Raw genomic sequence first — 18,977 nt, forward strand, 5'->3', positions numbered from 1 at the left:
GGAAAATGGCATTCAATTCTCTCTTCAATGCTTTGTCTCCAAACTTCTAGTATAAATACAGTGCTTAGGCATGAGCATTTCATACACTTGATCTTCATTTTATTTTTGTTGCTTAGTTTTATTCTTTGATTAGAGGATACTCGGGTCATTCTCATTATCCTCTATGGTCGCAGTAAATACTAATTTTGCACATCCAGAAGAGAATGATCATTTGATCTAATAATCAAGGAAAAGTTTGTGAAAATAGTGTTTTATTTAAAGTGTTCTTCAAATGTTCTTATGATGTTCTTCCATATTCATAGCAAAATTATTAGAAAGAGCCTTTGATCTTAAAAGCATTTGCGTCTATGCAAAAATTATGTTTTTCTTCGAATGTTCTTACGATCTTCAAGCAAAAACCTTTAGAAATAAAGCTTTGATCTTGTAAAGGAAAATAGTTTTGAACTTCAAGGTTTTTTTTTGTGGGGGGGGGGGGGATTTCGTGATCAATAAGGGCATGGTTTTATGATCGATATGATTGTCTGATAAGTAACGTTACTCTATATGTTTGTTGGTAGGACATTTCCAAGTTTAGACCTAGCTTCAAGGAGCAACCGAGACTTTTAAGAAAGCGTACCTTCGAGGGAAGGGCACTTCAGCTACGGTCTAGAATTCTTGTGATTGTATGACTCAACATAAAAGGTTTATCGCAGCGACAATTTTCGCTGCGAAAATCTGTAAGTTGTTGGGAAAAGTACTTTTCGCAGCGACAAAAATGTCGTTGCATGTCGTCACGAATAGTCCCAATGCGAAAAGTTTTGCAACGATATTTGTGGTCGCTGCCATTTGTTTATGTTTTCGCAACGACTATTGTCGCTGCAATAGAAAAACTTTATTGATGCTATAAACTATTTGTTGGAACCACTTATGTCGCTGCTATATTGAACATGTCTTAGCAACTAAAGTCGCTGCAAAAAGGTTTTTTTCCTTAACAAATCAAGTTGTTGCGAAAAGTAATTTTTCTCAACAAATAAAGTCATTGCAAAAAGTATTTTTCTCAACAAATAAAGTCGTTATATAACATATTTTTCTCAACGACTAAAGTTGTTGCTATAAGAAATATTTTCCCAACAATTAAATCGTCGCATTGACTCACTTTTCTCAACCAACAAAATTGTTGTCATAAGTTATATTTATAAATAACCTGAGTTGTGGCGATATGATACTATTTGACAACTATTATTAGTGTTATTAGTAATATTAAATTTTATTTTAATGAAAATATTTTAAAAATTAATATTAATCACACCTGCTAATTTCATTAACCAAACTATTCAAATTGTTAATACAAAAAGTACTAACAAAGTATAGTTCCATAAGATAAATAACATTTACATAGCTTAATGAGTCATAAAAGACATAGATAAATAACATTTACATAGCCTATATATAATCTAAAAATAACCACAACATCAACTTCTTGTCTAAAATTGTTGAGCATGTCATCTTAAAGTTGTTGAAATACCACCAATTGACCTGCAATTAATACAATCAAATTGTATTTTAGAAAAAAAAAATGATAATACAATCAAACAAGTGGGAATAAAACAGAATCAGCTAACAACAGAACAAGCCACACAACCAGCCCCTCTTACAGGACCTAAATAGCATAATCCATTTCTAGTTTATAAAGAAAAGCTACAGTCCATTTTTAAAGCCATATGCAACTAACAGAACATAATCACAAGGCACGAAGTACAACACTATAGCATGTACAAAACGTGATAACCAAACAAATTGACATATGTAAAGCAAGAAGATAGTGCAGTCTTGAAAGCTTCACAAGCTGAGGAGCACTATATGAGAGGGCATGTCTACAGTATAGAGCAAACTAGAAAAAATATGCAGCAAGGAGTAGGAACAACAACTGAATTAAACACCAAGTCATGATATTGAGGGGTGAACTCCAGCAAAGGCAAGATTTTGTCCACCCCCTCCTTTGCTAAAAGGTCCGCCAAAGAATTAGGAAATTTGACATAATTTAATACTTTTTTTTAGAATCAAAAGGATATGTTGATAGAGAAGGGATGTTACCCCCAACAGATATCAGTACAGCAAATAGAAAAATAAAATAAAAGGGGGGTAACAATCCCCAATCCCAAAGCAAAGAAGAAAGCTACAGGTTAATTAAAGAAGCTAAAACAAAAGCAGGCAAAACAATAAGTAGGGCAACACACATATAAGGCGAGAAGCTTGATAGAGAAAACTCAAACTCTATCCTAGATAGAAGCAAAACCAAACTCATGAACCACGCCATAAAAACAAACAGAGCTTGGGCAGAACCTAGAAGACACAAAATAGAAATGCATACTTTTTTTAGACGACAAAATGCATGCTAGAACTTAGGAAAAGTAATTATAACTTACATGTGCGCAACCCTGTTCTCAGTAGTTTCAACCTCATGAAGATTGTCCAGCCTATTAAATATTCAAAACATCAACTTATAAAAAGTTCAACATTGCAAAATAGTAGAACTTAGAAAATAAATTTAGTAACTCATCATAATGTTGTATACTTAAATGATATTCTTACTTACCGAGCGGAATCTAAAACAGAAGGCTGCCATCCTTTCCTCAAGTTTCTTTTCCATTCTTTCCTCAAGTTGCTTTTCTACTTTTTCTTCAAATTGTTTTTCCCTTTCTTCAAGTTGTCTTTGACTATCTTCAATGGGCGCAGCCATTTCTTCTCTCTTGCTACGCTCTTCTTGAAGTTGAGTCTCAACTTCTACTAGTTTCATTTCCATGCCCTGACGCTTTTCTCGCTCGCTCACTAATTGTCCATGTAAAGCTGCAGTAGATTTTCCTTTAGTTGCTTGAATTCCAGCACCAAGACCATGACAATAAAATGAGCGTTCCCCTAAAACTGATTTAAAAGCACCATTGATAATTGGATCTTTCTCAGCCTCCTCATCTGCTTGTTCTAACATCTTCATGGAAGTTTCTTGAACCTTCATCTATTAAAGATAAAAAGTAAAACCATAGTATAATTAAAAGATTAAAAAATGAAATTGATGAGATTGAACTTACAATGCATCTACAACATGCACACTTGCTAAAAGAAAACATCACACATGAAACTAGTCATAATAAGAATTTATATAATAAATCATATAAATAGGGTCTTACATGAACTTCCCTAGAAGCCTCATTTACCCATTCTCCATTGTTGTTTGTATGAGTCATTCTCCATAAATCTTGATAATTGGGCTCCTTTTGAGTTTCAGGATCTCTCTGAATTTTTTTTCATAGCCATAGAGAATAATCACTATAAATTATTAATTCAATGAGCAACTTATATTCAAACAGTTTAGTGTTTTTGGTATTACTTGTTTTGACTTGAAATGACTTCCTTCCACATCTATGGTTGATAACTTGTTTTGATTTATTTGCTTTGTTCCTGGCACTCATTTCCTGAAAAAAATACAAGTATAATTATTGTAGTAACTTTTTTTTAGATGAGAGACGTAGAAGTGTTATACGTTAAAGAAAACTCTATATCGGAGTCCAAATTAGGCATAATAAAGTTTTTGAGTTAACTTATAAGGCTAAATTAAAAGCTAGCTAAAAGAATCCAAAATTATTCCAAAATAAATTTCTATTTGAGATTCCCTCGTGACAGTAGTATCGGGTGAAGAAGATATGTATGTACTTTTGCCATGCTTTTTTTTGGGAAAAAAAAGGCTTGTTAGAGTAGGAAATCAATCATGCACAATTCACAAAAGAAGCTTACATGCCAACAAGTAAAAAAAAAAACACAAATGTATTCCATAGATGAATCAGCTATTATTTTAAAGCAACTAGATGAACATCCCATGAAAATATCATGGACAAATTAACCATGTATTTTTACAGATTCTGAAAAATCAAAACACTGAACAGGAGATAGTAAAAAGATTCTGGCCAACACAGGCAACACGGTTCAAGTGTCCAAAACAAAATTAAAAAAAATGTAGGAGAGGTCTTGTTTTGTGTGTTACTCTATAATGGGAGGTGTGCATCAAATGACATTGTTGATTATGGAGTTAGTCAGCAAAACGACGCCTTTCCAGCACCATCACCATTATTGTAGTAATTAAATTTTATTCATATTTAGTTTATGTATATTTGCAATAAATATGATACCAACATACCTTATAGGTAGGACTTGAAAACTTATCTACCAAGTGCTCCCAATCTTCCTCACTAATCTCATCAGGCTTATGTTCCAAAGCCATCTCATTTATTTCATACTTTTTAAAGTGTTCATGAAGTTTACCTTTATGGCTTCCATAAAGTCTTTTTGCTGTATTAAGAATAATCTCTTTGTTATGCTCTGTTTGATCAATATCAAAAGTATCCTGCACCCAACAATTACTTGAAATATATTGTAAGTATTGTATAAACACAAAAGAAAACAGAAAAACAATATATTAAATAATGATATTTACAAAAACTTGTTATAGTATATGATCTTTTACCGTGTTAGGAACTTTTTTCCACCCTTTGACATTAAAAGGAGCCTTTTTTTTTACAAGCACATAAATTTTAGTAACAAAATCTGGAGCTCCTGGTCCAACCGCCACCATCTTGTCAAGAGGAATACAAAGGGGCAATTTTCCAGTAGCACTCTTCATTTTCTTTTTTGTAACACTTGTTCCAGTTGTTTTTCCTCTTCCAGCTTTTTTTGTTCTTGAACCCTCTATTGAATTTTCACAAATAATGGGGAAAGAAAGTTATCACTAACATAATATAAGAGTTTAAGATAAGAACATAAAAAAATATTATAATGAAAATAAAATTAAAATAAAAAAACTTTGAAGAAAAGAAAATTATAGTACCTCCTTGTTGTTGACTCATAGTAGCATTTCAAGAATTTGGATGTGTTGAATCCATTACCTGAGTTGGGGGTGCCATTTCTAAATAAAAGAAAAATATGCATATTAAATAAGTGAACTAAAAAGCAAACCTACTTGGGCATTAAAACGACTAGGGGCAAAGAGCAAGTCACATATAACCAACAAATCAAAGAAGAGAGACCACCCAATGCAAAGACTACATAAAAGTCAATGAATCATTTTTATTTTTATTTTTGACAACAGAATTTTTTTATTGATTTGGAGTAATAGATTGGAAAAACCCTCCCACATAAGTTAAACCATTTACAACTCAACAATCAACTCAAGCAGTACCCACTCAAAATCATACCATAGTCCAACCCCAATGACATGCATATATCTCACTTTTTAAGAGTGACCAGAAGGAGGCTGTGAGAGTTGTAGAATTAGCTCAATTAATTTGTTGATGTTTAGCTATAACCTCTTTTCTCTTTATGCGTAGGTTTGTTCGCGATATGGGTACAAGGAGGGTGTCCCCAAAATTATATGCTAGGCACTCCCTTCCATGACAATTCCCTTTACAAAGGTTTATTTCCACTTTCTTTTCAGATTGGGTTTACCCTCTCAGGTGTTGTGTCTCTGGTCTGTTTTGATGGAGAGGAACGAGTCGCTAGTATTTCATATGTTTGATGACTGGAAGCGCGCGTTCGGGATGACAAACTTGTATTTGAAATCCCAATTAGTTGTTTTCACTAGTGTGAACACCTAATTTTGTCCTACCTTAATAACATTAATTTAATATAGCGTATATATCCAAAATATATCAAAATTAACACCCAAAATTATGATAATAATATTTAATTAAATAATTTCAAATTTTAATATTAATTAATTAAATAAATCTGAAAAAAAAAAAAAAAATACTAAAATCAAAATTAGATGACTCTAGAGAATGATTAAAGGTCAAGCATTTATTCTTTTACAAGAATAGTTGGGACGAGTATGCTATGGATTCTCAAACAACAAACAAGCAAGGGTCAACTTCTAATAGACACATGTCATAAGTAGGGTATACTACCCTATCAATCATAAGTCCTTCATTAAGCTAAAATTCACAAATAAGGGGAACTAGATATCAAGTTCTAAGATTCACAAGTATAGGGAACTATCTTATAGTCTAAGTTTAGTTAGTCAATGTTCGTGCAGATGCATGCAGACGCTTCAGATATCCATTCAGCCGATCCCTCATGGAAATGCAGGATAAACACGACTCCACAATTGGGGTTGGCCCTCACCAACGCACCGCTGTTCCTCAGCTCCACGATTGGGGTTGGCCCTCACAAACGCATTGTCGTGTCATGTTCGTCCTTGTTCAGGTCCATCCCCTGAATGTCACCAGTGACTAGCCCAATCCAGGTCAGCTGGCCACAGATGCATGTCATGAAAGTCATTTATCATCACTAGGCCCTAAGCCTTTCATGTTCATCTCTTGAACATAATCTCGTAACAGAAATATAACTTGCATGCATGTCATAAAAATAGCTAGCACCATAATCATATAAGCATATTCATAATAACAAGCTATCATTTAATACATCAATGATCATATATCATCCCTAACATATACAATCATTGATAATCCTACCATCATGTTCATTCTAACAATCGTAGCAGGCATATTCTATGCCGAGGCCAAAGTGCCCTTACTAACATATTCATCTAGCATAAGGTCCTTAACATTTACAAGAGATGAGTTAATTCGCAGCGACTTTTTTGCAACAACATGTTAATTGTTACAAAAAGTAGGTATATGGCAACAACATTTTCATTTTGTTGGCAAAAGTAATTTTTTTCCCGACAACACTAAAGTCGTTGCGAAAAATGCACTTATCCCAGCAACTTTAGTTGTCGTTGGGAAATAACATATTATTCGCAGCGACTTTTTCGCAACAACATTTTAATTGTTACTAAAAGTAGGTATATGGCAGCAACATTTTCATTTTGTTGGCAAAAGTAAATTTTCTCCCGTCAAACTAAAGTCGTTGCGAAAAATGCACTTGTCCCAGCAACTTTTGTTGTCGTTGGGAAATAACATATTATTCGCAACGACTTTTTCGTAGCAACATTTTAATTGTTCCTAAAAATAGGTATATGGAAGCAACATTTTCATGTGGTTGGCAAAAGTATTTTTTCCCCGACAATACAAATGTCGATACGAAAAATGCACTTGTCCAAACAACTTTAGTTGTCGTTGGGAAATAATATATTATTCACAGCGACTTTTTCACAACAACTATTATAGTCGCTGCGAAAAGGTGCACATATATGCCAACAAATTCGTTAGTTGCTGGGAAAATATGTTTTTCCCAACGATAACTGTTGTCGCTGCAAAAGGATATGCGAAAATAAAAATTGAGTTTTGTTATTTATTTGCATTAAAAAATTCTATTTAATATCAAATTTGAATTCAAAATATGAATATCATAATTTATTTGGTGTGAACATCTTATTTTACCTTACCTTTTTTCTTTTATTTTATTGTTAATTTATTAATTCTAAAACTCAAAAAATCAAAATTCGAAAATAATAAAATAGAAAATGTAAAAAAAAGTAAAATTATGAAATAATTTAAAAATCAGAAAGCTAAAAAATATGATTAAAAATAATAATTACTGTGCCCGTATGATAGCTCAAGTGGTAGGAGTTGGAGGACATATGAGTTGGGTAGGGGGAGATCTCGGGATCAAATCCTGACAGGCGCAGTTTATCTTTCCGATGTAACAAAAAAAATTATTAGAAAATAATAAAATATTCTAAAAAATAATAATCGGATTAAAATTTGATAATTAACTGAATCTTGATAGATCTAGATAAATTTGATCGTGTTTCACCTAAAATTTAAAAATAAATCAAATTTTATCTGAAAATTTGAAAATAAATTAAAATCTTATCATTTCTAACCAAACCTAGGAGAATGATTATAAATAAATGAGCATTGATGGTGAAAAGACACATTCAGTGGAAGAGCAAATTGATCATCACTTATGAGAGTTGGGGTTCCATCTTTGAACCTCAATTCAAAAGAGTGTGAGAGCAACTAAGGGTAAGACAGTGAGAAATAGCTACCGAAGTTATCCGCTATTCAGAAGCTTCAAAGAAGATTGTTTGTTGTGTTTCAACCAAGTAAGCACGCATGCTCTCTTTATTTTTGTTTTGTGCTGTGAATTGATGTCATAAATTATAAATGCATATGATTTCGTGTCATTATCATTATAATTTTAAATTGATTTGTATGCTTCCAAATTTAATGCAGTCTAAATTTAAACTAGATTAATATATTTAAATTATCTCCTATTTATTTGTTTTTTTAAGTTAGGCATTAATTAGGTTATTTGATAAAAAAATAAAATAAGGGTAAATTAAAAACAAAATAAAGGGTAAATTACTAATTTTGTGGGTCCTGTAAAAGGGGGGGGGGGGGTTACAAACCAGAAAACAAAGAGAAACAAACACTATTTTTTTAGATAAGCCTTTAAAAAATATAAGACATGTATAAATTTTGAAAAAAAAGAAGTATAAATTTATTTTAAAAAGAAAAAGTCACGTGAGACTTCATTAGAAAATAAGGTTTTTATTCTGGTACAACATTAGAAAATAAGATAAGCCTTTAGATTTTATTTTGGATTTTAGATAAGCCTTTAGATGAATAAGATAGGCTAACTTTAAGATATAACAAACACTATTTTTTTTATAAAAAATAGCACTAAAAATAATACTAAAAAATAACAAAGAGAAACAAACACTATTTTTTTAGATAAGCCTTTAAAAATATAAGATAAGTATAAATTTTGAAAAAGGAGTATAAATTTATTTTAAAAAGAAAAAGTCACGTGAGACTTCATTAGAAAATAAGTTTTTTTTTTTGGTACAACATTAGAAAATAAGAAAAGCCTTTAGATTTTATTTGGGATTTTAGATAAGCCTTTAGATTATAAGATAGGCTAATTTTAAGATATAACAAACACTATTTTTTTTAATAAAAAATAGCACTAAAAATAATACTAAAAAAATCATAGACCACGTTTGCTGGTCTTTATCTTTGTCCCTTTATTTGGTATTGGTAATCCTATATTATAGTATAATTTTAGTTTTTACTTGTGTGTATTTTAGATTCTGTTACTCTTAACTCTATCTCTTGTAGTTATTTTTTATTGTTTATTTGATCTTACTTGTGAGAGTGTGTTCCCAAGACTATTTGTATCAGTATATATATTTCTTCTTTAAAAAAAATAATAAAACATTTAAGAAATAAAAAAACACAAAAAAATATATATCATACTCCTATAATAACATATTAACATATTATTTTGAAGTTAAGTTCATATACGAAACCCTAATTTCTCACTGTAACAAAAAAAAATTGTTATAATTTTCTTTATAATATGCCTAATCCATTTTATTAACAAATACAACACATATTTTCTCTTAAATTTGTAGATACTGGGATCATGGATAAGCAGAATAGGAGATGGATAAAACTTAAGGACAGAACTTTGCCAGAGTACTTGAAAGGAATTGATGATTTTTTAAATTTTGCTTTCTTTGGATCGAAACCGAAAAGGTTCATCAGGTGCCCATGCTCTAAATGCAATAATTTTAATTATAAATCAAGAGATTATGTGATGCATGATTTACTAAAATGGGGATTTGAACCAAGTTATGTGCGTTGGGAGTATCATGGCGAAAGCTTAAGTGATGCATCATCTGATAATGACGCTGGCAACGATTGCGATGTTGATCTTGAAACAAGTGATAATGCTCAAACTCAATCCATGCTTCATGACATGCATCAATCACTTAACATGGATAGAGGTAATGTGTTTGATAATCCTGGGCCTAGCAGTATGAATGAGGAGCCTAATAAGGATGCTAAAAGGTTTTATGGATTGTTGAAAGATGCTGAGCAAAAACTTTATCTGGTTGTAAAAAATTCTCCAAATTATCTTTTATTATGCGCCTTTTTCAAATGACGTGTGTTTATGGATGGAGCAATAATTCATTTGATTCACTAATAAAACTACTCGTTGAAGCTTTACCTGAAGGAAATGTTCTTCCCAACCCTATGTATGAGATCCATAAGACTATTAGAGATCTTGGACTTGATTATGTCAAGATAGATGCTTGTGTCAATGATTGCATTCTGTTTAGAGGAGAAGAATATGAAAATCTGGATAAATGTCCAAAATGTGGGGAAAGTAGGTGGCAAGAAAAGAAGAAGAAGAATGTTGTCCCCAATAAGGTAGTTCGATACTTCCTTATAAAACCAAGACTACAAAGATTATTTATGTCAAAACAAATTGCAGATGATATGAAATGGCATAAGAATAAAAGAGTTGATGATGGAGTTATGAGGCACCCGGCTGACTCATTAGCATGGAAACGTTTTGATGATAACCATGAACTTTTTGCTTCAGATCCTCGTAATGTAAGACTTGGCTTAGCATCTGATGGTTTCAACTCGTTTGGTATTATGAGCACCAACTATAGTGTGTGGCCAGTTGTTTTAATTCCTTATAACTTGCCTCCTTGGTTGTGCATGAAACAGCCAAATTTCATTTTAACTTTGCTTATTCCTGGCCCAAAAGGTCTTGGGATAGATATTGATGTTTATCTTCAACCGCTAATTGATGACTTAAAAGATTTGTGGGATGAAGGTATTGAAACTTATGATGCATCATCGAGACAAAATTTTCAATTGCATGCAGCCTTATTGTGGACAATCAATGACTTTCCGGCTTATGCCATATCGGGATGGAGTACTAAAGGAAAACTAGCTTGCCCTTGTTGTCATTCAGAAACCAGCTCTTGTCGTTTGAAATATGGTCACAAGCAATGCTACATGGGCCATCGTAGATTCTTACCTACTCAACACCCTTGGCGTATGAAAAAGAGCCCTTTTGATAACACACGAGAGTTAAGGATTGCACTTGAACCAGTAACTGGAGATCAAGTGATTGCACAACTGGAGAGTCTTGAGCTGCTGCCATTTGGAAAAGCTACAAGGAAAAGAAAAAGAATTGCAAACGTAAATCATAATTGGAAGAAGAAAAGTATCTTTTTTGAATTACCTTATTGGAGAACAAATTTATTGAGGCATAACATAGATATGATGCATGTGGAGAAAAATATTTGTGAAAGTGTTATTGGGACGTTGTTGGATCTAGAAGGCAAAACAAAAGATACAATAAAGTCTAGATTAGATTTGCAACGTATGGGACTCAAGAAGCAACTTCATCCTATAAAGGTTGGGGATAAATATATGATTCCACCAGCACGTTACACGATGTCAAAGGAAGAAAAGATTAATTTTTTCGTATCTTGAAGGATGTGAGGTTTCCTGATGCATATGCCTCAAATATAGGTCGTTGCGTAAATATAAATGAACTCAAGATTCCAGGACTTAAAAGTCATGATTATCATGTTATACTTGAGAGACTTCTTCCCCTTGCCATAAGAGGATTGCTTCCCAAGGATGCTTGTGATCCTTTGATTGAGTTGTCTTTATTCTTTGGTGATTTATGCTCTAAAGAGTTAGAATTAAATGAGCTAGATCCTTTACATAATCAAATTGTAGTGACACTTTGTAAGCTGGAGCGCATCTTCCCACCGTCATTTTTTAATGTTATGGTTCATCTATCAATTCATTTGGCAAATGAAGCAAAAACTGGAGGTCCTGTTCAATATAGATGGATGTATCCTATTGAAAGGTTAGTTTAAATATTTTTGATATATAAATCCAAATATTTTAATTCTCAAATTTTATATGTAATTTTTTTTTGTTTATGGTTAGATTTTTGCGCGTTCTAAAGAGTTATGCGCGCAACAAAGCACGACCAGAAGGTTCCATAGCAGAAGGCTATGTGTCTGAAGAGTGTATGACATTTTGTGCTCGATATTTGACCGACATGGATTCTAGATAAAATCGGCCAGATAGATATATGGACTATGCAAGTAATGAATCTGTTGGTTTGTCAGTGTTCAAAAACAATGGTCGATCTATTGGAGGAGGTTAGTGGGAATGTATAAACTCTTATGAACTTCAACAAGCTCATTTTTACATATTACAAAATTCTGAAGAAGTCAGACCTTGGATTGAGTAAGTGTCATCAGTCTAACTTTTATTCTTATTAGTAGCGACTATAATATATCTGAATTTCTAATTATTGTATATTCATAACAATTTTCAGAGAGCACATGGCAAAGATAAAAAATGAAAGTCATAGAAATATAGAAAAGAGGCACAAGGAGCAATTCCCCAAATGGTTTGAAAATGAGGTAATAAGATGGATGTTTAACTTATACCTAAAGTTGTCGATAGAATTTTATATACTGTGATAATCATTTATATTTAGTTTTATATGGTATGATGGTTTTAACAAAACTTAAATGTAGGTTTTGCGATTACAACAATTGGGTGATGAGAGGATTAGTAAACAACTAGAAATATTATCAAAAGGGCCGGACTTTCGAGTGTTCAACCATAAAGGATACATTCTAAATGGCTTCAAGTTTCGTACAAAAGATGCTGAGAAACACCTAAAAACCCAAAACAGTGGTGTGATAGTGAAAGGGGATGAGTTAACCGGACATGTTGATTTTTATGGTGTGGTTAGAAAGATCACTGAAATAAGATATTTGAATAGCAACTTTGCTATACTATTTGAATGTGATTGGTTTGAGGCTCCTTCCGAAGGCCGAAATCAGGGCATGGGATATAGGAGAGATGAATATGGATTTATTAGTATAGAAATGACAAAGTTATATTACAAAAGTGACCCATATATCTTGGCCTCTCAAGCTGGTTTGGTTTATTATGTAAAATACAATGACAAGGAAAATTGGTATACGGTTGTTAAAGTCAAGCCAAGACATGTCTTTAACTTGCCAAATGTTGAAGTTGACGATGACTTGGAAGCATATCAACTAAATGAGTTGGGTGATACACATGGACAACTGAAAACACCATTAGTAAACCAAGATGAAGTTGTTTTAAATGAGGATGATGATGCACCATTAGTAAATCAAGACGATGAGGTTTTAAATAGGCATGATGTTGCAGGTCTATGCTTGGATGAAAGTATTATTGACAAGGAAGAAGAACAAAAAGAATTGGATGATGCAAGTGACTCAGATAGTGAGGAAGAAGAATCTCATGCAAGCGAATATGATTTGTCTGAGAAAGAAGATTCTGACACGGAATAAAAGATACATTTTGGCCCTGAATTTTTTATTAGTTTTTGGTAAAGTTTAGAAGAAATATGTAAAATACATATTTTTTATATTTTGTTGAATTTTAACACAAGTATTTATCCTTATAATTTCACATTAAATAGTGTCTGAGTTAACTAATTAATTTTAATCTTGACATATTTATTTTTTACTTTTATTGACGTAAAATCCCTTTTTTCTCCGGTCAAAATCCGCGGAGACTGCGAGATCTCTATTTTGTCTCCGGGTGGGCTGGTTATGGCTTTGATATTCAGATTTGGGAGGTTGATGATGATTGGTTTTCATTGTACGCTACCACCATTTCTGATTGAGATTTCAATGTACCGCCTTTATTTTCAAAGTACACCTTTATACGTGAATTAATTTGATCTCAAAATTTATATCAGAATAACTCACCATTTTGAAATCGCAAAAAAAAAATTTGATAAACATAAAAAATTCATAAATGATTTCAAAATTTATGAAGATTAGAAAAAAAAATACAATTAGATAAATGATTTTAATCTACATCAACAATTGAAACTACTTTTCTATACCCAAGAGGGGTTGTTCAGTTGGCAACGCAGGTTGAGTGTGTGGGAAAAACTTTCAGGTTCGATCCCCACGCAATACACTATGGAGAGGGATGATGAACCTTAACAATGACTAAATCTCAAATTTAGTGACATCTAAAGTGTGATCGGGTACCGAATGTTTATAAAAAAAACTACTTTTTTATGCTATCTTTTACGTTAGTCTTTTGTATTATTTGAAACAACCATATAATTTATTTTGTATTTGAATAGTAAATGCAATTGAAAAAAAAATCAGTTTAAAGATTTTATTATATTTTATTAACAAATCTATCAATTACTTGATTAACAACTATTATACTATTTTCAATAAACTTTATAAAGCATTTAATTTTATTTTTTATTTTTAAATTTATTTTCTTTTGAAATTATATCTATCAGTAACAAATTTTTTAAATTCTATTTATCAGCAACAGATTTGAAATTCGTTCAAAAAAAAGCAACAAATTTGAAATTCAAGCTTTTATGAAATTTCTAGAAGAAAATATTTACTAATTTTTTTGGTGCTACTTTTTAGCGCTCAATTTTTTACTTTCCCATATTTGAGAAACTGTCTACAAGCACTAAACACGTATCTCATCATCTCCCTCATCGTGAATGAGTTTTTTTTTCCCTGGTTATGTTCAGAAGTTTTAAAATCACTCATATCATGAAGGAGTTTCTCTTATTTCTCATACCAGCTCTTTGTTCCTAATCTCCCCATCACTGCGTGGTTGTTTCTGAACGAAAGGGTTTTCTTTTGAAGCTGTGTTGCAAGCTATAGACTCTGTGTCTCCACAACAATAGAGGTCAGTAATTTTTAATTGTATGCTTTTGGGTGGCTATGTTCTGTTTGCGGTTTCTCTTATCCTGCGCCAACCTGCCCTATCTTGTTTGTTGTTCGCCTTTGTGTTCCTAGATTATATGCCTAATATGTTTCATCAGTCATATGGAAAAGTACATGGATTTGTCATTTCTTTTTAATTGAAGAGAGCCACGAATTTGTGAGTGGGAACTGGGATGAAAGAAGGTGAGAAAGGAGATGGAGAGACATAGATTGTAAGAGGAATTTTGATTTATGCTTCTCCCACTCTAAAAGCAGGTTTCTTTGCAGAGGTGCATTTTGTGGTGTTAAGTTTGTTGGACATTGAGCTGTGAGGTGGGTTGCGTGGGGGTTTTTTACTAGTGTTGCACAAGTGTTTTTTTCTGGTTTGGCTGGGTATGCTCTAATGTTGTTTTTTTCATGAATTTTAATGGGATTTTGGTTTTTTTTTTTATCAACAAAAGAAGCTGTATAATAATGTGGGTGTACTCCCAAACCATATACAAGTAGAAGCTACATAAAGAAAATAGACAAGAACGAAAATCTTGAGCTAGAGCCACTAATAAGAGACCTGCACTTTCTAATAGCCTCACAACTAAGTGACCAAGTGCACACAGTTCCTAACAAGGCTAATGGCCGGCAAAATATGTACAGACTAGTAACTTTAGGAAAATAAATATCCTAACATTGCTGCTGCCAGGCCAGACACAGCACGCAATTGAACCTGCACACCTGCAAAATCTAACTATCTCAAAGCAAAAATTTCAGTTGCAGCAGTACACAAATCCCTGCAGCCACAAAATCACGCTGTCTTCAATCAAGAAATCAGAAACTCTCCGGACATATTCTTGGCTAAGAGACCCATTCACAAACTGAGTAAGTGAATCTCTTATTTCTCAACCTTAACCAGTTCCAAGCTCGCAATCACTACTAAAAAAAGGAATCAGCAACGGACAAATTCCGTCACAGAGTGTTTAAAATTCTGTCACAAAGCATGTTAGTGATGGTTTTACTGACAGAATATTAACAATAACAAAAAGTCTCGTTGCTAATCAGTTGTGACGAAATTTATGGTTCGTAACAAATTAGTGACAAAAATTATCCGTAACTAATAATAAAATTCCGTTAGTAACTAAAAAGCTAAGGTGTGGTTGGAAGTTGGAACTATCCGTAACTAATTAGTGACGAAAATTATCCGTAACTAATAATAAATTTCCGTTAGTAAAAAGCTAAGGTGTGGTTGGAACTATCCGTAACTAATTAGTGACGGATAAATTTCGTATAAACAGTGACGGTCTAATCCGTCACTAATATTGACGAAATTTATCCGTCACTAATTCCGTTTTGTTATTGTTAATATTCTGTCAGTATATCCGTCACTAACATGCTTTGTGACGGAATTTGTCCGTCACTGATTCCGTTTTTTTAGTAGTGAAAGGAAACCTCCACTAATTAACACAGAAAGGGAAGCACAAAGGAAATTTCTTTATATAGCTAGTTTCCTCCCATCATTGAAGGTGATGCTAAAAAATTAAGCGTCTTTGATAACCCAGACCGCACACGATGGCGGGGAATGAATAGGCCTTGGAAACTTGTGAACAAATTAAATCTCATTGATATTCTTCGTATGGAGGTTCATTGTAGGGAAATCAATTTGTCATATTTTAGAGACAATATTTGATGTTTTAGCAAAGCTTACTTAGCTTGAAGTACAGATTTCATTATATCCCTACTCGAAAGCTGCAATAAATAATTGAATAAGTGAAGCTTGTTTTTGTGTCAAAAGAAATGAATTTTGTGATTGTTCGAAAAAAGTATTTCTTTTTCATTATTTTGTATGGTACCCTATAGAAGAAGTTTATTTATGCGATGTATTCTCATTGCTAAAGTTGGTGTTGTAAATGAATAGGCTTAATCGTGATGAAATCACTTTCCTTAAAGTATTTCAAGCACTCTCTGAATTCGTTTTAGAGTTTGGATGCAAGAATACCCAGGATAATCAGCCTTGCTTCGAGTTTGCACAAGACTAATGAAAACTCGAAATGTAAGCGAAGTGGTTTTCTGAAAAACAGAGAATATGATTGTGTATATTGAATTCTGAATATGCACTGTATTTATAGGCAAAAACAGAACAATGTATAAGGTTGCGACCCTTCATAAATTGTATCTGTTACCAACAGATGTGTCTGTTACCACCAGATATGTCTGTTATCAATAGTTGCAAAAATCCGAATTCAAAAACGAGCAAAACAAACGGACGTTACGGTAACCGCGTTGCCGTCGCCGTCGATGCGTCGTGCTAAAGTGCCTCAAGTGTCGTGCAGTCTACAAGCCGCCACTAGCGCCTCTACGCCCACGCAGGTGTCGACACCGGCGAGGGTTGGTGTGAGTGGAACATGTGACATAAAAGTTTGGGACCACCAAACTATGCACATGTGGCACTATATCCTCTCTTTGTCCCTTTGTTGAATGGTTGACATTTAATGATATATAAATGCTTTGAAAAGTTGCTCCACTTTCTATGTGGGACTTCATTCAAATCCATTCAATGCAACACATTTGTCATTTTGGAACACTATGTAATTATTACTCCTTGAGTAAATATTACAACAATCCCCCACTTGTTACATAAATGACAATGCCTATTCCAGAAATAGAAACACCTGAGTGTTAATACAGTTTAGTATCTTTCGATTTGAACTAAACCTTAGTAAATATTGTGCAGAGTATAATCGGAATGTTAGGTAGTTGTGCTTTGAACCTATATTCCTAATGATCATACCGGCATAAAAAATACACACACTCGTTTGTGATCCTTCACCTACATTTTCCTCGCCTAGCACTTTTTATGGCCATGTGCTTTCCTGTTTTTTCGTGAATTTTTATGAGAGAAACTCCAACTCTCATTTGAGACGGCACCATCTCGAAATTCATATAGGTGAAGTTCATATCATATGTGATTTTCGCAAAACCACATATTTCGATCATGAAGTTCATTATTAATACTCAACCCTCAATATCTAATAGTCAACATTGTTGCTTAATGTTGCATTGTCATCCAAATCAACGATTTGTTGTTACTCATTGAATCTTAGGTTAAGGTTTTCTTAACTTCAGATTGGGTTGCTACCATTGTTGGAACTCTTACTCAAGGAGTTTTAATCTCATACCTCTCGAGGTATTCTTTACTAAGTCTCTGGCCAGTGGCTTAGTAAAAGGATCTGCTAGATTATAGCTTGTTCGTATATAAGTCAGTGAGATAATTCCATTTTTAATCATCTTTCTCACGAGAGAATGTCTCAGACCTATGTGTCTAGATTTCCCATTATATACTTCACTGTATGCTCTGGCTAGGGTGGCTTGGCTATCACAATGTATCAACACTTTTGAAACATTTTCTTTAGCCAATGGAATTTCCAATAGGAGATCTCTTAGCCATTCAGCTTCATGTCCTGCAGAAGCTAGAGCCACGAATTCTGATTCCATGGTGGAGAGGGTAATACACGTCTGTTTCTTGCTCTTCCAAGAAATTGCCCCTCCAGCCAATGTGAATATCCATCCAGTGGTGGATTTATGATCTCCAGCACTCGATATCCAACTAGCATCGGTATATCCTTCTGTTGGAACATGTTGCCATGCATTTTGTCAAAACAACCGATTGTCGAAGCAGATGCCGTGGCATCTGATCTCGTGAGGCTAGGACATCAGTCCTCAGCTTGTGTTTCTGTTATGGGCCTTCTGAAGATTTGTTGAAGATTTGTTAAAGATATGTTTTGAGTTACTTAAGGAGCAAGTAACGGGTTCAGAAGGGTTTTAGCTGTTGGGTTGTTATTTGTTGAAACAATCTTTGTTAAAAGATTGGTTTCTATCATTACTTGTGCAATAAGAAACCGAATCTTTCAAGATTGCGTTTTCAAATTGCTGTTATTGGAATCTGTTTCTTCAGCCCGTGCTTACTTAAAAATCCCATGCTACCGCTGCTGAAGGCTATAAAAGGATGAAGACCTAAAACGTGAGGGGAACCGAAGCTGATAGAGAGAGATCGTGTGTTTTAGGATTTGTTATTGTGCTTCGTTCTTTGTTATTTGTGAATCCTCTTTGCTCACTGATTCTATAAAGCAAAGAAGGGTTCTGTGTTGTTTGATCACATTCAAACTCTGATTGTTTATTGTGTTTACCAATCACTGTGGCAGTGATTGAGAGAAAGTGAGAGGGGCTCTCATACTTAGGTTGAGATTCTAAGTAGAAATACACTGGGTAGATTAGGAAGTGAACTATGAACTGAGGTGTTCATGAGTGTCTGTAATTCCTGAATCTTGAGATAGTGGATTTCCTTTCTTTGGGTGCAAACCCTCCAGACGTAGGTGAAAGTTTTCACTGAACTGGGTTAACAATTGCTGTGTGTTATTGTTTCAGTTGTTAAGTTTGTTTTACTGTTAAGTAGTTGTCGAACCTCTTGTCT

The 18,977-nt window shown here is 33.4% G+C and overlaps 2 protein-coding genes across 2 annotated transcripts; one reads left to right on the forward strand and one right to left on the reverse strand.

Annotated features, from left to right (window-relative positions):
* Nucleotides 1–2,438: 2,438 nt before the first annotated feature.
* Nucleotides 2,439–4,874, reverse strand: LOC130736194 (uncharacterized). The gene is made up of 7 exons (XM_057588039.1): nucleotides 4,856–4,874; nucleotides 4,496–4,716; nucleotides 4,169–4,375; nucleotides 3,375–3,449; nucleotides 3,165–3,269; nucleotides 2,576–2,992; nucleotides 2,439–2,456 (listed from the first exon to the last, which is right to left on the reverse strand). The coding sequence occupies exons 1-7, from the start codon at nucleotides 4,872–4,874 to the stop codon at nucleotides 2,439–2,441; spliced, it is 1,062 nt and encodes a 353-aa protein (XP_057444022.1).
* Nucleotides 4,875–9,878: 5,004 nt separating this feature from the next.
* On the forward strand, nucleotides 9,879–13,114 carry LOC130736195 (uncharacterized). The gene is made up of 4 exons (XM_057588040.1): nucleotides 9,879–11,156; nucleotides 11,237–11,619; nucleotides 12,100–12,187; nucleotides 12,305–13,114. Exons 1-4 carry the CDS (start codon nucleotides 9,879–9,881, stop codon nucleotides 13,112–13,114), a joined length of 2,559 nt encoding a protein of 852 aa, XP_057444023.1.
* Nucleotides 13,115–18,977: the final 5,863 nt, after the last annotated feature.

The sequence above is a fragment of the Lotus japonicus genome, chromosome 2 (genome assembly GCF_012489685.1).
Source record: "Lotus japonicus ecotype B-129 chromosome 2, LjGifu_v1.2".
Lineage (NCBI taxonomy): Eukaryota > Viridiplantae > Streptophyta > Magnoliopsida > Fabales > Fabaceae > Lotus > Lotus japonicus.